Source organism: Rhincodon typus, chromosome 25 (genome assembly GCF_021869965.1).
Source record: "Rhincodon typus isolate 14 chromosome 25, sRhiTyp1.1, whole genome shotgun sequence".
Taxonomy (NCBI): domain Eukaryota; kingdom Metazoa; phylum Chordata; class Chondrichthyes; order Orectolobiformes; family Rhincodontidae; genus Rhincodon; species Rhincodon typus.
Window position 1 is genome coordinate 44,031,644 of NC_063356.1, and position 22,150 is coordinate 44,053,793.

Sequence of the window (22,150 nt, forward strand, 5' to 3'; positions counted from 1 at the left end):
ATGATGAAGGGTCTAGGCCCGAAACGTCAACCTTTCTGCTCCTATGATGCTGCTTGGCCTGCTGTGTTCATCCAGCCCTGCACCTTGTTGTCTCGGATTCTCCAGCATCTGCAGATCCTACTATCTCTTTTCCAAATACTGGACATGTTGGTATCCAGTTAAGTGGGTAATGATTCACCTATTCTGCAAATATCCAATGTTATGAACAGTGTGCGTACATTCTAAGGCAGATGTCTGCATGCAATATTGGAGGCACCCAGGCCTGTGTATCAAATAGGCGTTTGTCTATGCATTTATTATTTAAGAGGCTTAATGTTATTCATCACAGAATTTCAGCACAGAGTGAGGACATTAAGCCCATTGTGCCTGTGCTGGTTCTATTATCTAGTACCAGTCTCCAGCCTTTTTCCCATATCCTGCACACCATTTCTATGCAAAAAAAATCATCCAGTGCCCTCTTGAATGCCTCAATTGGCCCTGCCTCTGCCACATTTCTATACCCTAACACATCACATTGCTTCATTTGCACATCACTTTAAATCTATGCTCTGTTATTCTATTTTTTCTTTTATGATTAGGAACAGCTTCTCTCTATCTACTTTGTCCAGCTTGCTTGCGATTTTGAAAACCTGTCTGAAATCTCTCAGCCGCCTTCTCTCCAAGAATGCTCCCTTTATGCAATTAGTCATGCCTGAATGCAGCTTAACTGCCACGAAGTAAACTAACATGCTTAGTAGTCTACCATATAGACCTTTGCATAAAACCCCCCTCTCCCCTCCTTCCAATGGCTGTGTGACCCTACCCTGGACTAGGCCATTCTGATCTGACCATCCCATAGGTGGTGGCTACTTCCCTCATCCCTTGTCTAGACTGCTTCCCTCCCTCTGCACTCTTTCCTGCCCTCAGGCCCTCCTCTAAAACTCAACCTCTTCCCTTTTCATAGTGAGAGAGAACCATGAGTGGTCAAACACACAGAAACCTGTCCACGTGTTAGGCTGGGAACAGAGGAGAACCTAGGCTGAAATGTTTCCATACCCTGCTTTAACATGATTGGCACAGAGGCCAACTGCGTCTGCACCAGCAGAAGTGAATGAAGGTTGCATTCAATTTTGCTTAGCCCTGGTCCCTCGTTGACCAGGATTTGGTGCATGCTCTGTCTCTATTGCAATCCTTTTTGAAATGGAAAGGGAAGAAAAAGGTTTTATTGCTTTGGCTGCTTGCCACCTGTAATTAATAAAAATGGATATTACATTTTTCGATGATCTAATTTATTACTTTGGTATTTGGTGCAACTTGTAAGTTTTCTCCATAACTTAACTTTTTCCTTTGAAATTTATATTTAATGTTGTGTGAATCTAGATCCTGGTTAGTGAAAGGAACCAGAAGCTCACCAGAAGTCTGATCACTTTCCAGGGCTGGCAGAGGGTTGTTTTTGCTTCAATAGAAAGGAAAGTGGCATCTGTAGAGAGAGAGAGAGAGAGAGAGAGAGAGAGAGAGAGAGCGAGAGCGAGCAACCAGTGAATTGTCCATCCGAATTAGTGCAGATTGTGCACCTGATGCATTGACGTTGTCTTGCCACAGTTGTTGCCTGGTCTGATTTTGATTATTTTCAGAATTTTCTATTTATATTTTAAGTTTCCACTATCTGCAGTACTTTGCTCTTCTAATTAATGCCCCACGTGAGGCATTTATAAGAGGCTGGCTTCAATATAAAGTGAGGAAATATTTATTACTCCAAAGCAAAGTATAATTTTTTTTATATGAAGAAAGCCAAAGTCTGGTTGCATAAGATGAATGACAGATGTGCTTTTTGTCTGAGTTAATTGGAACCATTATTGCTGTTCCTTCACTAACACTACATCAAAATCCTGGGATTCCTTAACAGCAGGTATCCTTGCATTGTATGGACTGAAACGGCTCAAGAAGGCAGATCACCACCACCTTCTTGAGCAATTTGCGATGGACCGGTGGGCCCAGTCAGTGACACCCATATCCAATGAACTGTTACTTAAAAATGCCCTCTAAGATGGTAGTGGTGTTTCCATCCCTGCAATCCTTGTCATTCTAGGTGGTAGAGACTGTAAGTTTGGAATGTGCTCTCAAAAAAGGCAGGATAAGTTGTTACACTATCTTGGTGATGTTGCACCACATCTGCAGTGTACATCAGTGATGACGGGAGTGACTGTTGGTGGTGGATAGGCTGTCAGTTAAGCGGTTGCTTCATCTTGGAGGACGTCAAACTACTTGTACTGTTGCTGCATTCATCAGTTGGAGTGCATTTCATCACACTCCTGACCTGTGCCTTGTAGATGGTGAATAGATTTTTGGGAGTTAAAGTGGGTGATTTACTGCAGCATTGCCAGCCTTCAAGTTGTGTGAATGTTACTTGTTGCTTGTTGGCTTAAGCCTGGGTATTGTCCATATTTTGTTTCATATGGACACGATTGCTTCATTATTTGAGCAGTCGTGAATGGTACTGAATATCGTGCTATCATTAAGAAACCTCACCAGCTCTGACCCTTTGTGACGGAGGGAAGGTCAGTGAAGCAGCTGAAGATGGGCTGTGCCAGGAATAATACTAGAAGAACCCCTTCACTGTTTTGGGTATGAAATGATTGATATCTCAGCAGCAATAGCCATCTTTCTGCTAGGTTGGACTTCAGTATTGAAGGCCTCCCCCCGTCCACCTGCCCCCCAAAAAATTCTGATTGCTTTAATATTGCTAGGGCTCCTTGTTACCACGCTGTTAGATGTTGCCTTAATATCAAGGGCAGTCACTCCCCCCACTTTAACCTCTAGAGTGCAGCTCTCTTTTGAACCAAGGCTGAAATTAAGTCAGGGGGCCTGAGGGACCCTGAAACAACCCAAAACAAGTGTCAATAAACAGGTAATTGCTGAGCGAGTTCTGCATGATACAACTGTTCACATTCTCCTCCATCATTTTGTTCAGTATCTAGAGTACACTGATGGAGTAGCTTTGGCCAGTTTGGATTTGACCTGCTTTTGGTGGATAGGATATACTTGGGCATTGTTCCACATTGTCTGGTAGATGCCAGAGTTGTAGCTTTACTGGACCAGGATGGTAAGAGTTACAGATAGTTCTAGAACTTAAGTCTTTAGTGCTATTGCTGGAATTTTTTGAGGTACTGTATCCAGTGCCTTTAACTATTGCTTGCTATCACATTGATTGAATTGAATTTGCTGGAGACTGGCATCTGTGATGTTGTGGATCTCAGGACTTGGTTCATCTACTGCCTAAAGGTCGATGCATATGTGTCGTCCTTGTCCTTCATCGTGTGCCTTGCTGCTTCCATCACGTTGTTCCTTTGTTTAAGAATGGCAACAGGGATAATCCAGGAATTACAGGCCAGTGAACCTTGCATCAGTAGTAGGAAATTATTGGAGAAGATTCTTAATGATAGGATTTACTCACATCAGGAAAAATGTGGATTTATTAGCAAAAGACAGCATGGCTTTGTGTGGGGAAGGTTGTGTCTCAAACTTGATTTAAAATTTTTCAGGAAATGACAAATATGATAGAGGGAAGGGCTGTAGATATTGTCTATCTGGATTTCAGCAAGACCTGCGATAAGATCTCTCAAGGCAGTCTGATCCAAAAGCTGAAGTCACTTATGATCCATGGTAAGCTGAATATAGAACTGGCTTAGTCATAGAAGAAAGAGTAGTGGTGGAAGGGTGCTTTTCTGACCGGAGATCTGTGTGTGACCAGTGGTGTTCTGCAGGAGTCAGTGCTGGGATCCCTGTCATTTGTATATAAAAATGATTTGGAGGAGAATGTAGTTGGTCTGATTTCTAAATTTCTAGATGATACCAAAAGGTTGGGGGAGCTGTGGATGATGCCGAGGAATGCCAGAGGATACCACAGGATATAAATAGGCTAGAAACTTCTTGGTGGGGAGGTGGGGGGAAAGGGGAGAGAGAGAATGAATGGCAGATAGAGCCTAATCCGGACAAATGCGACGTCATGTATTTTAGAAGATCTAATGCAGGAGGGATATAGTAAATGGCAGAATCCTTAGTAGCATGAACATACAGAGGGATCTAGGCATCCAAGTCCCCAGTTTCCGGAAAGTGACAACACAAGTGGATAATGTGATCAAGAAGGCATATAACATGCTTGCCTTCATTGGTTAGGGTTTTGAGTACAGTCCCTTCTGCTATAATGTGATAGTTGCGCTCTTGTGCATCCTAGTGCTGTAGAAAATCATGCAATAAAGTAACAGGGCTTACAGAAATAGTAGGATTGGGGCAGACCACCAAAAATATTACTCAAAATTGAAACAAATATAGTAGTTAGCCTAACACACAAGATAGCACAGTTTAAATAAATGTTAAATTCATATCTAATAATGAAATAATACAGTAAATTTGACCTTTACCTCAAAAATTTGAAGAAAACTTGATGGGGGAGGAGGCTGGTTTTGAGGCCGCTGATTGTTAAAACGGGCTGCGGGTCATTGTCAAGACGGGCTGCGGGTCATTGTCCTCCCCTTCAGGTGCAGTTGTGGTTGCAGGGTTAGGATAAAAAATAGTTAATCCAGAAGTGATTGGCTGGGGTTCATTGTCTTCTGACCATGTTTCTTGGAGGTTGGCTTGAAAGAGGCATCTAGGTTTTGCTGCTTTGCCATTTTTCTTTCATAAAGAAGCTGTTTAAAGGGTGCCACATAAGACCTTTATACCATGAACTGCTAGCCTGCTGCATTCTGCATTGTAATCGTTATCTTCTCAGAGCTGCAACTGCTTCTCAACTTCCGTCAGGATAGAAGACAAAAGAAGTGGAAAGCTCCTGTGGTGCTGCATCCTGGACTGCTACTACTACTTCATCCCCAGCTTCCATTTCCCACTTAGCAACAAGTTGTAGATCAGATGTAGAGATGTCTTCACAATGGGACTCGAGCAGCTCTTCAACACCTTCACTCTCTACTACTTCAAATCCAACTTGCTTTGCAAAAGCAACACCATGTTCTTTGATTCTTAGGAGCTCCTCTGATGGTTCAAAGCCTTTTAAATCATGAATAAAATCTGGGAGAAGCTTCCGCCGAACTGCATGCAAGCAGTCCTTGCTGACATCACCCCAGGCCTCCACAATAATGTCAATAGCATTCTTGATGTCAAAGCTCTTCCAAAATTGAAGAACACTGTCCTTATTTTCCCCTCAGTAGCTGCAATCAGCCTGTTAAATGTGGGCCTTAAATAATAAACTTTAAAAGCTGCTATTACATCCTGGTCCAAGGATTGAAGAAAAGAGGTTGGGTTTGGAGGTAGAAATAGCAGTTTGATGTTTTCAGAAAGCTCAGCAACAGTGGGAGGATGGCTTGGCACATTATCCAGAATGAGGAGAATCTTGACATTCAAATTTTTTTTTCTTGCAATAATTTCTAAAAAACCTCTTCAAAAACATCAAGAATAAGGTCAGAAAATATTTGCCCCATCATCCAACTTCTTTTGCTTGACCGAAAGTAGACACCTAGCGTAGAGTCAAGGTAACCTTTCAAGGCTCGCGGGTTGGCAGAGGGTACACCACCACAGGCTTAGACTTTAAGTCTCCACTAGCATTGGCACTCAACAGCACAGTCATACGATCCTTTGCAACTTTAAAGCCTGGAGCCTGTGCTTCATTCTTAGAAATGTAGGCTCTTGATGGCATTCACCTCCAGAATAAACCTGTCTCATCCGAATTGAAAATTTGATCTAAGTTATAGCGTTCTTCCCCCATCAATTTTTTCACTATGGGAGGAAATGTCCTTGTATGTTCCTTGTCTGCACTGGGAGCTTTGCTGCATGACTTTACGTTATGAAAAGCGCAGCAGTCCTTTAAAACCAGCAAACCAGCCACCACTAGCACTAAAGGCAGACACAGCTGCAGGATTTTCAGCTTTTTTTCTTTGGGTCTTCATAAATTGATAAGAATTTCTGTTTTATGGTGAGCAATATCCAGCAATATACCTTGCTTTAATTTTTTTCTGCACAGCCTCTAATAGTGCGTAACGCAGACTCCTTGACTATTGTTGCATGAACAATATCACATGCTATTTCATTACGTTCAAAATGCTTTTTAATATCTAGCGTCTCCTCAAGTGTTATAGCCTTTCTTTTTCGTTTGCCATCTGCAATTTTATCACCACGATACTTCTTGTAAACATTCTTGTCACTTTGTGTAATACAGCAAAACTTGCAAAAAAAAAGAAAATTACGGAGTACCTCTTAAAAGGGACTTCACAATAAAGCATGTGAGTCAACTGAACATGTGATGTAAATAAGGAGACTCTTGGAAACATTGTGTTTCCCCACGCACTGTAACACTTTGTGTCGGGGATGGAATTGCGTAATAGCCAACACCCCACATGCGAAAGTTTGCATTTTACAAACAGCGTTCCCCTATTCATCAATCTCGTTACAGCCAATTTGAGTTGAAAAAACAGTGTAATATCAGAAAGGACTATGTAAAAATTGATGAGTCGTGTTGCAGCTGTATAAAACTTTAGCTCTGCCACATTTTGGAATATTATGCACAGTTCTGGTCGCCACACTACACGAGGGCTGTGGAGAGGGAACAGAAATGGTTTATCAGGATGTTGCCTGGTTTGGAGGGTATTAGCTGAGGAGAGATTTGACATCAAAGGCTGTGGGACGACCTTATAGCAATTTACAAAATTGAGAGGCTTGGATAGAATGGAAAATCTAAGTCTATCTCCCAAGGTTAGAAATATCAGTTAGTGGGGCCATAACTTTAAGGTAAAAGAGAGAAAGGTTAAAGGAGATGAGCAAAACAGATCTTTTACACAGTGGGTAGTAAGTGCCTGGAATGCACTGTCAGAGGAGGTGGTAGAAGCAGGTGCAATAATGTTTTTAAGTGGCATCTTGACAGGTACATGACTAGGCAAAAATAGACATAAACCAGGTAGGATATAGTTGGGATTATGGAGACATGGCTGCAGGCTGACCAATCATGGGAACTGAATATCCAGGGGTATTCAGCTTTTAGGAACAAAGGACAAAGAGGAAAAGGAGGTGGGGTCACATTCATGGTTAAAGAGGACATTAATGTACTACCAAGAAGGGTATTAGCTGTAGTGAAGTGGAATCTGTACGGGCAGAACTTGATAACACCAAGGGGCAGAAAATGATAGTGGGCCTGTACATAGACCCCAAACTGTAGTGGTAAAGTTTGGGAAGGCATTAAACATGAAATTAGAGATGCAAACAAAGGTATTTGTACTTATCAGTGACTTTAATTTGTGTATATATTGGGCAAATCAAATTAGTGATGATGCCATAGAGGAGAAATTCTAAGGGTATGAATTGGTTTTCGAGGTCAAGAATCAGAATCGATTTACTATAAGGAAAACCATGCATGACAAATCAACTGGAATTGTTCTAGGATGTAAGTGGTATAGTTGATAAGGGGAGCCAGTCGAAGTGGTTTATTTGGATTTTCAGAAGGCTTTCAATAAGGTCCTAATGTAAGAGACAAGCATGTAAAGTTAAAGCACAAGGGATTGGGGGTAGTATATTGACATTGATTAAAAAAAACTAGTTGGCCAGTAGGAAACAATATATGAATAAATGGGTCATTTTCTGGTGAGTGGCAGCCAGTGACTAATGGTACCACAGGAATTTGTGCTTGGATCCCGACTATTTACACTACATTTTAGTACCCTCCATGTAAATCACACAGTGAAGAAGGCAAATGGTATGCTGGCCTTCATAGCAAGAAGATTCAAGTACAGGAGCAGATGTCATGATGCAGTTGTACAGAACCTTGGGGAAGACCACACTTGGAGTATTGGGTGCAGTTTTGGTCTCCTTATCTAAAGAAAGATGTTCTGGCTACGAAGGGAGTGCAGTAAAGGTTTGCCATACTGATTCCTGGAATGGCATGCCTGATGTATGAAGAGAGACTTGATTGGTTCAGACTATATTCACTCGAGTTTCAATGAGATGATTTCATGTAAATGTATAAAATGTGAACAGGATTAGACAGGTTAGATGTAGAAAAGATGTTTCTGGGGACTGGGGAGCCCAGAACCAGGGGTCACAGTAGGCCATTTAGGTGTGAGAGGAGGAGAAATTACTTCACCTAGAGAGTGGTGAGCCTGTGGAATTCTCTGCCACAGAAAATGGTTGAGGCCAAAGCGTTGAATGTTTTCAAAGAGTTAGATATAGTTCTTGGGGTGAAAGGGATCAAAAGATGTAGGGAGAAAGTGGAAACAGGGCATAAAGTTGGGTTATCAGCTATGATCATATTGAATTATAGAGCAGGCTCGACAGAACTGGCTGTTTCTGCTCCTGATATTGAAGTTTGTGTTTGTGGGAAATATTTGCTTTGAGAAACCCAGTGCCTTTGTGCATAAATCAAATTTAAAATACAGATACAGCATGCAGGTAAGAACACAAAAGGCTATGTTGGCTTTTGTTGCAAAATAATTAGTATAACATTGGAGGCACGGGCTTAGTGGTATTATCACTAGCCTATTAATCCAGAAACTTGGATAGTATTCTGTCTGCTCACTTCCTCGGGTCATCTCTCTACCTGCACCAAAAGTAACAGGTATGCTACCATTTTCATCTCATGTAATACCTGCATGTCTCTTACTCTAAGCAGAAAGCAGTGTCCAGTATTCATCAGAAAGTGATGAGGTGGACTGTCTGATATTTAAATGAGAGCATTCTGACTCTCCCTCTGACTCTGCTCCGAGTGGCTGGCTGACTGTGTGTCCAAGCCTTGGGCAGGTGTTTGAGGCAGCCCTTGACTTGCTATGTCAGGACCATTTGAGCAAAGCCGTCTCTTAACTTGATTGAAGACTGCTGACAACTATGACAAACTTCCTAACTATGTCTACACTAAACAGCAACGCAGGGTAAAAATGAGATGAGCCTGGTATCTCTGACTGAGAGGACAAAACTCCAAAATGCATGGGAGGGATGGCATGATCATTCAGTTTGGCTGGGTGTGAGTGAGCACTGTGATGGCAAGCCAACAGCTTAAAGATGCAGCTTTGTCCACTTAATGAGCTGACTGTATGCTCCTCACCATCCCTCAATTGGAAACTTGCTCCTGCCCACCAAGAAACGTAGCTTATCTCCCCTCTGGACAGCTTTGTGAAAGATACCATGAGATGCTTCCAACATTTGGGCAGGCTCCGCCAGACGTCCTGTCAATTCTACCACCAATATTGCCATAAGCCATGTTGCTCAAGCTACGATAAGATTCTGCCCATTTGTGTTTGGCTCAGTACCATACTACAGCTTTTTGTTTAGTTCCGGCAATGAAAGTGCCAGTTATGTTCAGGCCCAGAAATAGTGCAGAAATGATTTATCAGGCTAACCTCTGAAATCAAAGAACTGAGTTTTGAAAGTTTTCAGCTTACTGCCTCCCTTCATAGGGAATAAATAAGAGGGTTATTCATTTTGGGAAGGGGATAATTGTGCTGTATGTGGATTGGAAAGTACTGAGTACCATTTGAAGTCGGAAAGTAAAAGGGCATAGATTTAATGAAGGTCAGGCTCTGAATCACTGATATATACAATGGCGTTTCTGCAGAAATCGTAATCTGGGTTGTTGAAAAGGCAGTTGTAAATTGTGATAGTGGGTTTGAGAGGAAAGATGAGTTAGATGAGCACTGGACTCTACCTTTGGTCAAGTTAATTGCTGAAATAACAATGAAATAACTATGAAATAACTTAGTAGTTGGATGTTAGAGGTTGGGTCTATGTTTAGAACTAAGAAATAGTGATATTACATCAATTACATGTAGAGCAGATTTTGCAATTGTGAAGTCTGAACAGTTCTAATGTGGAGAGATAGCAGGATATTCTAATGTGGATTTTTTTTGATTTAAGTGTTACCATTGCAATTCTGAAATGCATTTTTTTTGTCTTTTTACTTGCAGGAGTACTTTGATTCAGGATGGAATTTAAACAATATGCCTGTTCTGGAACCATCAGTTTTGACGCACGTTAGTGCAGATATCTGTGGAATGAAATTACCATGGCTCTACGTAGGGATGTGCTTCTCCTCCTTCTGCTGGCACATTGAAGATCACTGGAGCTACTCTATAAACTACCTGCACTGGTGAGAGAGAGCCACTAACATAAGTATTCAATACTTTGGGTATCAGGGTTCAACTTGATTTTCGAAGAGAAAAATGCATAGGTACCATAGGCATTCGTCAGAGCTTGGACCTTTGCCCCTTGATGCTTTGCATTCTGGTATTGCTTCTGCTTGAAACATCTGGCCTGCAATTCTTTTTCACAATGTTCTAAAAAACTGTCAAGTGGAGTGCAGAGTATCAAAGCATCTTATCTTACATGTTGTTCAGTGGTTGCAGGTAAATAATGCCTATCAAAATATAACCTCCCAAGAAACTTTGGAATGAGGAAAGTCTTTGTTCTACAGATGGTTAAAGCTAATCATAGAATGGTTACAGTATAGAAGCCAATCAGCCCATGTGTCGTAAGACCATAAAATATAAGAGCAGCATTAAGCCAGTCAATGATGGCTGATATATTTCTTGACCCCATTCTCCTGCCTTCTCCTGGTGTCTGTGCTTAGTGCATTCTAGGTTCAAACTACATAAAGAAAATTACTTTGTCATTTCTTTCTTTGTCACTTGGCTTAAATCAGTGTCCTCAGGTTCTCTGTCCTTCTGCTAACAAACGTTCTCCGTCAATCGATTTTTGTCTAGGCGCCTCATGATTTTTGACCACCTATCAAGTCTCTACTTAAACTTAGATTCTCCAGTTTACCTGTGTAACTGAAGTTCCTTATCCATGGAACCACTGTGATTATTTTCTTTACCCTTTTCTAATGCTATGTAGAATGAGGTACTCAGAATTAGGATACGTCAGTTGAGGCTGAACCAGTATTTTATACAGATTTGTCATCACACCCTTGCTTTTGTATTTGGGGACCTAGCTCTAGTAATAAGGGTTCATGTGTTTTATTAACTTCTTTTTTTTTGCTAATCTGCCTTGCTATCTTCAAAGATTTGTGCACATGTTCATCCAAGTCTTGCTTCTGCTTCTCTGATTGAAAATTAGTTTATATTGCCTTTATCTAAACAATCAATTGTGCTTCATAGCATTAAATTCCATCTGCCACTTGTCAATTCATTCCACCAATCTATCTTCCCATTTCGGAAACACCGTCCATTTCTTAGTTCACAATAGTTTCACGTTTTGTATATTCTACAAATTTTGAATTCTGAAATCAACATGTATGCGCTTTTCATGCTTTGTCTCTATCTCATCCATAACCCAGGGATTCCTGGATTTGTTTGCCCTACCTTTCCCTTTCATGGGAATGTATCATGATTGTACCTGAACTAACTTGTCGTCATCTTTTTTGTTTGCCCTGATCAAAATTATGATTTTATTAATGATCTTGCCCAAAAATTGCAGTATTCAGAAAATACATGTGCTTTGACAAACTTGGTAATTTTACAATGTCATCAACAGATCCACATTTAATTAATTATAGAAATGTATATTTTTTACTGAAATAAATTTAAGCAATTTAAACTTGGATATCTGGTAGTGTTTATCCTAGGAGGCTTAGGAAGGAATTCACTAACTTACTGAACACTATTGCAGTTTTGCATGACTGGAAGCAAGCAAATAACAGCATGATTTGAATTATTGGAATGTGACTATGGAATTTACTATTGTCCTTGATTCCCAAGAATAAGAAAGTTACAATGAATCTTCATAAAATATTGATTTGGTTGCAACCAGAGTGTTGTGATCCATTCTGGGCAACATGCTTCAAGAAAGATGAAGTATTTGGAGAGTGCACAGAAAAGCTGGAAGAACGGTTCTAGGAATTAGGGATGCAAGTTATGGCTATTTCCCTTAGAGAAGGGAAGGTTAAGAGGACCTTGAATGTACGTATACAGAATCATAAGGGGTCCCAACAAATAGATGAGTGAAAAACTATCTGTTGGGTTGAGAGCCAGAGGATATAGATTTAAAGTGGCAAAAGGGTCAATACAAAGCAAATGTTTGTTTACATAAAGTGGTTATGATCTGGATGGTGTGGTGGGGGTAGATTCAATTGTGACCTTCAAAAGAGAATTGGATAGGTACTTGAGGGTTAATAAAAACTGTCCAGGTGCTGGAAAATCTACAGGATTACAAGGACAGGTAGGTAGTGCAGTGAGTTGATATGGCTTGACATGATAAATGGCTGTTCTGTGCTGTAACCATATGATCAAACTGATAGAATCCCTGTGGAATAATTTTACAAGCAGTAGCCAGATTCCATTAGATCCTACCTGCTAATGTTAAAGCTAAAGTATATAATACAACAACTTTATTCATTTATACAATATATTTATAATGTAAAACTTCCCAAACTGATTCACAGTTGTGTAGGAAATTGAACAATCGACAAAAAGCAGTAAAAGAGACATCAGATCGGATATCCAAGTTTTTATCAAAATAGTCGCTTTTAAAGAATTAGAGGCAGAAAAATTTCAGGACGGAAATCCAGTCTTTGTGGCCTATACAGCTGCAAGTGAAAGAAATTAGAGTGATATGTGAACAGAATTGTAGAAGTGCAGAGTTCTGAGGGCTTGGAAGGAAGTTACAGGAGTTGAAGTGGGGTGAAGCTGTGACAAAATTGAATATTCAAATGAGACTTTTAAAATCTGAGAGCCAGTTTTGGTATATGCACAGGAAGATTTGGTGCACTTGAAGATGTGCATAATAACTTTTGAAGAACTTAAAAGTTTGGAAGATGAAAAATGAGAGCATTGCAATAGTCAAGTCCACAGGTGGTGGCAGTAAATATGCTGAGGCAGAGATGAAGATGAATAATATAGAAATAGAAAGACTTATTGATTTTAAAAGACTGGTTGCTCATTTTAAAATTAAATTGCCAAGTGAGGTTATACCATTCTGATTCAGGCCGAGATAGTGGCTGGAAACGGTTTGTCATGCTAATCTAAGACAAAGGCCTTGATTATCCCAAGATTTAATGGGAAGAAATTTTTGCTCTTCAAATATCCTGTGAGTTTACATTAGCTGATACATTCAGAATAACGTTATTGACAGGCAGCACATGCAACTCCTTTATACATACTTGGTCTTTGAGAGAGTTTTTGACAAAGTTCCATGTGAAAGATTAAAAGCTGAAGCTGGAAAAGAGCATATGCTAATAAGATCCTTTCTAAAAAACAAAGGAAGCTTAGTATTCTTCAGCTGTAAAGTAACAGCGGGAAATATTGGAAGTACGCAGCAGGTCTGTCAACTTCTGTAGTGAGAGAAGCAGTTTGCATTTCAGGTTGTTGGCCTTCTGTCAGAATGGAAAATAAATTCTGACAAAATGTTATCAACCTGAAGCCTTGCCTCTCTTTTTTTTCACATTTCCATCGTTTGCAATTTGCTTTTCTTAGTTATTCAACCAAAGGCATGTGTTGAATGGAGCTTTGCAGAAGTTTTTGTCCCTGACCTTGTTTCAATCTGCACTTGTTTTTGGATCCAGACACCAAACCAAAAAAACTTGAAGTATTTGCCAAGAACACTGAATGGTATAGAGAGAGAGAGAGAGAGAGACAGCTAAAGATCTCTTAGATTTATCTCATTTTTACAACTGCATAACCAAGTGGCGTATCAGAGTTGAAGTTAATTCTGGATATTTAACATTGCTTGGAAAAATGTCAATAAGCATAGTGATCAAATGCAGAAACCAGGCAGTGTGGTATTTTAAATCCAATGTTAACGACTGTAAAAACAGCACTAACCAAAATAGCATGTGTTATAACTAGGGTGCATAAAAACATGCAGTGAGAAACATAATTGAACCCCTGTGGGTAATTTGGAAGAAGATAATTTTGTCAGATGACCCCCCCCAAAAAAAAAAGACAGATACGGACAGGGACACAAGTGTGGCTGCAGAATGGGAACCAGCAGGGTATTATTTTAAGTTTGCTTTGGACTTGGGAATGGTAGACAACAGAGCTCTCCACAAAGGTCAGTGTCTGGACCACTGCTGTGTTGCTCCATAAAATGACTTGGATTTTGGAAAATGATCTAAAATTGCAAAACTTTCAATTAATAATAACTTGGACCATTGCCAGACAATGAAATTGGTACCAGTTGATTGCAGCAGAACATTGGCAAGCAGAATGTGTTGACAAGCGGAAGGTGGAGTTCATTCTGACTGAAGGAATAGGGACATTCAGTATAGGTACCACACTGACATTTATCTGATAACATGCAAATTTTCCCAGGTTTGTTTTTTGCACAAGAAGCAGGATAAATCCAATTACTGACCACTTTCATTAGCAAAGAAATGGATGGGGTTATCAATAGTGCTATCAAAAGGTTGTTGCAAAGGAATAACCAGGCACTTGGATTGGGTTCCACCAGGGTAGGGTCACTTGGCTCTTGATCATATTACACCCTTGGTCCAAACATGGATAAAAGAGCTGAACTCCAGATGAGGGGTGAAGGCGACTGTCCTTGACTTCAAGGCAATTTATGACTTAGTATGGCATCAAAAAACTCCAGCAAACCTGAAGTCATTGGGAATTTGAGGGGAAACTCTGGTTGAAGTCATACCTCGCTGAAAGATGGCTGCCGTTGTTGGATGTGAATCACCTCAACCCCAGAAAATCACTGCATGAGATTCAGGATGCTATCCTAGGCCTAAACAAGGGGGCACTTGTTGTGCAGTGATGGGCGTCCTTTACTTTGGACTAGGAGCCCCAGTTTCAATACCCATCTGCTCCAGAGGGTTTGCAGTAACATCTCTGAATACGTTGATTAGAAAATATCTCCTAGGTCCAGCCACATGCACCTGCTTTGTCAGTGGCCTTCCCTCTAACCTAGGTAAGAAGTGGGAGTATTTGCTGATTGCACAGTGTTCAGCACGATTGCAATACCTCACAACTAATCATCTGTGTCCATGGGCATCAAGGTCTGGACAGCATCCAGGCTTGGGCTGATTAGTGGCAAGTAGTTTTTGTGCTACAAAAGTGCCAGGCAAAGACCACCTTCAACAAGAGTTGTAGAGATCTACAGCATAGAAAAAGGCCATCTGGCTCATTGTGTCCACACCAATCAAAAATAACCACCTAATGATTCTAATCCCATTTTCCAGCACTTGGCCCGTAGCCTTTGTATGTCTTGTGTCCTAAATTTACATCTAAATACTACTAAAATGTTACGAGGGTTTCTGCCTCAACCACCTTTGCAGGCAGTGAGTTCCAGATTCCTGCCATCCTCTGGGTGAAAAACTTTTTCTCACATCTTTAAACCTTCTGCTCCTTGCCATAAATCTATCCCCTCCGGTCATTGATCCCTCCATCAAGGGGAAAGGTTTCTTCCTGTTTACCCTATTTGTGCCCCTTAGATTGTCTCAGAATTTTATCAGGACCAGGTTGAAGGCTACAAATCCTGCAACTAGTAACTACCCTCCTGAATCTTGATGAACAGTGGATCAGGCTCAAAGGGCTGATTGGTCTAATCATACTCCTAATTTATATGTTCTTAAGTGAAATTAAATACTATGTTTAGAATTTTGGTTTGATCAATCTGAAGAACTGTTTAAGGTTTTGGGCTTTTTACCAATGGAAGGATATATTTGCCTTGCAGCGACTGCAGCATTGGCTTACTGGCTGGATTCCTGGGATGAAATTGTTATCCTTGGAAAGAAAGTAGCATAAACCTATAACTTAATGAAAAGAGAGGTGAAACATCCGAGCTTTTAGAGAAGCTGATTAGTTGATGCTGCAAGATCATTTTGCCTGACTAGGCAAACTAGAATTTGCGAGAGAAGGAAGGAACAAGAGAGAAAGAGGGAGAATTACAATGGGAAATTTCTCGACTCAAAGGATTTTAAATCTTTGGAATCCTCTACACTACAGAGGTGTGGGTGTTTACTGTTGAGCATGTTGAAGACTGGTCGATAGATATTATGGTGTTTAGATGATTGAAGGATAGGGAGTTCAGTTCAGATAGTTCAGCTGTTATGCTTAACACTCAGAGTTTTAAAGGGATTGTTTTAAGGAGTTGAATATTCTTTATTTTTTTCTTAATCAGTTGTGGCCAATATGTTATTGGCTACCTTTTAAAGGTAAGTCAAATTGGTAGTAAATCGTTATATTAGTACAACTATTGATTGCTGACAGGTCGCAGAGAATTTGCTTGCTTCCGATACAGCTTTGCAGCATCCATTTGCACCAGTTTGCATTGGGTACCAGAGTTTTAGCAAGGATAGATTAAGTCTTGTGGTCTGTTGGTGACATCAGTTATAGTTCCCAACGGAAGCAGCATGGGAAACCTCAGTGAATTAATTTTCTCAGTTCTATATATTTACTTCCAGTACACTAATAATGGTGCGGGTTGTAGGAAATCCATTACTAAACTTAGTCATTGTGGCCCTCCACTTTCAAGCTGCTTGTCCCCTCTTTCCAATTCCCACCCCCCACCCCATAATGTCTCCTCCTCTTTTTTTTTCTCCTTCTTTCTCCTTCCCTCCCTCTTTTCCCCCTTCACTCTTCCTCCTTTTTCTCTTGCTCTCCCTCTCTGTCACTTTGTTTCGTTGTTTATTCTCGCTTTTCCTCTCTTTCTCTTTTTTGCTTATGCCGTCTCCCACTTGTGCCCTCTTGTGTGCCCATGCTGTTTCTTGCACTCTCTTTTTCACATGGATGCTTTTTCTGTCCTCGCTGTCTTGTTCAAGCTCGGTCTCTCGCACAGACTGTCTCTGTGCCAGTCTCTGTCTTTTTGGCTTTGTGCACACTCCCCTTGCTTCCTTTCTGTAGTGAGGAACCACAATTCATAGATTCATACAGTCAGAAAAGGCCCTTTTGGTCTATTGAGTTTGCACTGACATAACCGCCACTAAAGGTGTGCGAATCCCAATTTCATATACTTGCCCTATGTCCCTGAATGTTCTACTATCTCAAGTGTTCATTATAAGGTTTCTGGCCTCCACTACTTGTCCAGGAGTGCATTTCCAGATTCCCACCACCTGCTGAGTGAAAAAGATTATTTTTCCCCAAATCCTTTCTGAATCTCCTGACCCTTACCCTAATACTGTGCCCTCTCATGACTGACCCCACAACCACAGAGAACATTGTTCTATTTATTCTGTCCATCCCCCTCCTAATGTTATACACCTCAACCATGCACTCCCATTTCCCCCCTCAGTGTTCTCTCCTCTAAAGAAAATAATCCAAGCCTGTCTAGTCTGTCTTTATAGTTCAGTTTATTCATCTCGGGCAACGTCCGAGTGAACATTCTCTGTATGCTCTCTAGTGCTGTCATATCTTCCTGTAGATGAGGTGACCAGAACTGCTCACAGTACTCCAGCTGTGGCTCCACCAATGCTCTGCACAACTCCAACATTACCTTCTTGCTCTTATACTCTGTGCCATGACTACTGAATGCAAGTGTTTAATATGCCTTCTCAACTATCCTATTCATGTGCTCTGATGACTTCAGGGACCTGTGAAACATTACCTCAAGATCCTCTGTTCTTCTAAGCTATCCAATGTGCTGCCATTCATTAAATACTCCCCTCATCTTGTTTCTTCTACTAAAGTGCATCACCTCACCCTTGTCAGGGTTAAATACCATCTGCTACTTGTCTGCCCATCTGTGTCTTCCTGTAACCTACAACCATCTTCTTCACTATTAACCACTCCACCAAGCTTGATGTCACCTGCAAATTTGCTTAACATGCCCTGCACATTTTCATCTATAACAAACAATGAGGGTTCCAGTACTGATCCTTATGGTACACTGCTGGACACCAGTCACTCAAACAGCCTTCTACCACTACCCTTTGTGTTCTATTACTGAGCCAATTTCTGATCCACCTTGCCAAGATTCCCTCCGTTCCATGTGCTTTAATCTTCTCAGTTCCCCCCCATGTGGCACCTTGTTAGAAGCTTTGCTAGAATCCATATAAACCACATTGATAGAACTGCCCTCATCTACACACTTGATCACATTTTCAAAAAATTCTAACAGATTTGTCAGACATGACTTTCCATGGCTTTCCCAGTGTGTATTATCGCTCCTTCAGAATTTTCTCCCAGTAACTTCCCTGCCACTGATGTGAGACTCATTGGTCTATAATTTTCTGTTTCTTGAAAAGTGGAACCACACTAGTTGTCTCCAAGATTCCTCCAGCAGTCCTTACCTCCTGCACGGCCAGAGAGGAATTAAAAATTTGTGGACGGAACCCCTGCAGTTTCCTGCCTCACGTCCCACAACAGCCTGGGATGCAATTCATTTGGGATCTTGTCCATTTTTAAGCCTGGCAGAGCCTCCAAACATCCCCATTTCCTGTGTCAAAGTGTCCAAGTTCCTCATAGCCTGTTTTCCTGAATCTCATACTTATGTTCTCCTTTATCTCATACTTATGTTCTCCTTTTCCAGAGTGAAGACTGAAGGGAAATATTCATCAACACCCTTCCAATATATTGCGGCTTCGCACGCTGGTTGACTCCTTGGTCCCTAATGGGTGCTACCTTTTCCCCTGGTTAACCTGCTCCCTTTATAAAATATCTTAAGGTTCTCTCTTATTCTGTTTGCAAGTCCTTTCTTGTGCCCTGTTTTTGCCCTTCTAAATTGCTTTCTTGTATTCCCTCCTGCACTTCCTGTATTCTTCTAGGAGAGCAGCTGAATTGCTCCCTTTGGATTTGCTTAAAGCCCTTCTCTTCCCCATCCAGTCCTGAACTCTCCTAGACATATAGGGTTCTCTGAACTTCTTGCTTTTACAGTTCCTCTAAAAGATGCATGTTGGATCTTTTGAATGCCCCCCTCCCCCCCACTGCTCTGCTGTAGATTTTCCCACAAGGAGCTATTCCCAGCCAACTGTGGCCAGATCCTGTTTTATTTTAATAAACGCCCTCGCCCCAAAAATCTACAGCCATCTTTTACAGGCCATCTTTTTCTTGTCCAGAACAAATTGGAACTTTAGTATATTTTGGTTGCTATATTGCTAAAATGTTCTTCCACTGCCACATCAAATATTTGCCCAGCTTCTTTCCCCAGAACCAGATCCAGCACTGTGCTATCCCTTGTTGGGCCTTCTACATATTGATACAAAAAACTCACCTGGATACGTTTCAGGAAATCCACGCCTCTAAACCCTTAACCCTCCAACAGTATGACTATTCAAATTTATATTGGGAAAGTTGAAATCCAGTATAATCATCCGAATATTATAGTAATACGCCTCTGTGAACTGTCTGTGTATTTGTTCGTCTACTTCCTGCTGATTCTTTGAGGGCCTATAGTACGCTCCCAGCAAAGTGGCTGCCAACTTAAGATTCCTAAATTCTACCCACAAAACCTTATTTGAGGACCTTCTGAAATATCATCTGTCCTTTTTGCGGTATATGACTGATTAATCAATAGTGCTACACTACCACCCTTTTTACACCCTCCTCTGTCTTACCTAAAGATCTTATACCCGGAATGTTGAGTTGCCAGTCCAGCCTTCCCTCAACTATGTTTCTGTGATGGCAGCAGTAATCGTACTTCCAACTGTCAATCCATGCCATGAACTTATCAGTCCTACCTATTACACTCCTAGTATTTAAAGTAAAGACCATCCAGACTTTCCTTACTCTTGACACTCAACATAGCTGAACTGACTGTTGACTTGCTTCCTTTGCTGTAGCTTGATGTGTCTTTGCTCACTGATATTCCGAGGCCTGTTGATTTATTGCTCCAATACGTTTGCAGATCTTGAGCTAGTATAATCCTGAATTATAAATACATAATAGAAATGCACCCTAAAGGCAGAAGCCATGAGAGTTGGAAAAGAAAATAACTCATTACTGAAATCAGAAAAAATTGCTGTGAGAAAGATTGTTTTTCCGATCACACATGAATGTTTGATGTGTCAGACTGAGTAACCTCTAAATGTTTGCCTTTCTTGATAAGCATTTCTGTTCTCTTGTATCCCTTTTTTCTGATTTTTTAATAATGATTATTTGTTTTTTCAGTTTGCAGTTCTGAAGGGCTCTGCCTGTACCACTGCCTTATCACTTATCTTTACAGATATTGACAACTGTATATTACAGATTTTTTTACTATTTTTGGCCATGGGCCAAACTGGGTGCGCTCGTAGATATAGCTAGTGTTGTGAACAAAGGATGGAAATTATACGTTGCTCTTAGAAAATTTTTTTTATACCTACTGCCACCTGTCAGTTATTTAATAAAATACTCCTGGTAGAGCTTGCTTATGTAGCTTTGATCAGATTTCCATAAACAGTGCTTGATAATCTCAAGTTCATGGATTCTAACTTTCTTTTAAAACTAATTAGGGGAGAACCTAAGACATGGTATGGAGCACCAGCATACGTGGCAGAACAGCTGGAGAATGTTATGAAGAGACTGGCGCCTGAGCTGTTTGAATCCCAGCCTGACCTTCTGCATCAGCTGGTCACCATCATGAACCCTAACACTCTGATGGCTCACGGAGTGCCAGTACGTATTGCAGATCTCCTTGGAGCCCCGAGGCCCTGATTTCAAACTTTAGATTTTATATTTTAATGAGGGATTACCAGTAATGCACCTAGCATTGTCCATTTAGTGTAAAGCTTTAAAAAATGGATTTACAACATGGACTTATTTGTTTGAGGAGTATGACATTAGAGGATTTTTTTGAAAAAAAAACAAGCCATGGTGTTGGAAAATCCCAGTAAAGTTGAGAAAAGTTGGCAACTTCTTTTGAGAGTTATTGAATATTACAGTATATTTTTATATCCATTGAATAAAATATGTTGGATAATTTTCATTGCAGTACTTGCCATGCATAATTTATTCTTTTAGCAGAGTAAATAACCTGACTGAATTAACACTCCCTTTATACATTACTATAGTATTTCTTTGTGGTTAACAAAGATGTCGTTCCTACAGTACTTAGGATTATTTTGCACATCCTTTTTTTTCCACTCCAACCCCAAATAGTGGCAATATTCAACAGTAAAGCTATAATACTCACATTTCATTTTTAATAAAATTAAGATTTTTTAAACGTTTTCCACCAGTATATTATGAAATGAAAGACAAGAATTTTTTTGCTGTACCTTTGTTTGACTGTGTTTGAGTCGTGGAAAAAATACCTGAAATTATCTGAGCTGCATTCTACATGTTGTTCAGGTGCTTTTTTGACCCATCTCTAAATGAGTTTCATTTTCCAAATGTACTCACTGTATTAAGTGACCTGTTTCAGAAATATTTAATTGGTTGTGAAGTGGTTTGGGACACCCTGAAGGCTTGAAAAGGACTTATTAAATGTTAAGTCTCTTGTCTTCTCCTATATGCTGCTTTAAAATGAAATACGTTTGTCCCTTTGGACTCTGCTTTTGCACTGGTTTGCTCTTTAGTGTCTAATTTCTTTGCACTCCAAATTTGCTCTATTTACCCTAATTCAGCTTTGGTGTTGCCATCCTTGAAAGTTTGGATTGAACAATGTTCAGTTTTGTCAGTAACTGATTGAAGTGCAGCAAAATTGAAATAGCATGATTTCAATTTTTGATGTATAATCTTACCTTTTCTATATGCAAGGATGTTTTGAAGTTTGTATCCTTCAAGATTAAGATCCATCAATTAAATAGTTGAAGCTACATCCCACTTCATCTCAAGAGACCTTGTGCTCAGTTGCAAAACAGCCCAGTTCAGAGCTGTACAGTAATGCAGTCTGGCACTTGAGCAAAGAAACAACAGAAATTTCAGTATTTTTGACCTATCTAGAGGCGATACAAATATTGCACAATAAGTTAACTTTTTTTAAAGCAGCCTATAGTACAAAGTGAATTTCCAATGTTTGGATCACTTATTTTTAATAAATATTAACTTTGTTTTGAAATAATCTGATAACTAGCATCTTATTTTATAGCATGTTGTAGTCTCTTTATTTTGGCAAAGTATTAATCTTCACAAAATAAAAACCAAAAGAACTGCGGATGTTGTAAATCAGGAACAAAACAGAAGTTGCTGGAAAAGCTCAGCAGATCTGGCAGCATCTCTGAAGAAAAAATTCCGAGTTAACATTTCGGGTCCAATGACCCTTCCTCAGAACCTTCACATGTGGCTTAGAGCAGGCTGTAGTTAGTATTTCATTTTTCTGAAATACCTGTGAATAAATTCGTCTGTAA

At 40.3% G+C, this 22,150-nt stretch overlaps 1 protein-coding gene across 2 annotated transcripts in view; it reads left to right on the forward strand.

Annotated features, from left to right (window-relative positions):
* The window catches only part of kdm5ba (lysine (K)-specific demethylase 5Ba), a 174,395-nt gene that overhangs the window by 56,674 nt on the left and 95,571 nt on the right, over positions 1–22,150 (forward strand). For both annotated transcript variants that reach the window (XM_048611957.1, XM_048611958.1), the window contains exons 11-12: positions 9,915–10,096; positions 20,315–20,477. In XM_048611957.1, coding sequence (XP_048467914.1) covers positions 9,915–10,096; positions 20,315–20,477 — 345 coding nt within the window. The remainder of the gene's footprint in view (positions 1–9,914; positions 10,097–20,314; positions 20,478–22,150) is intronic.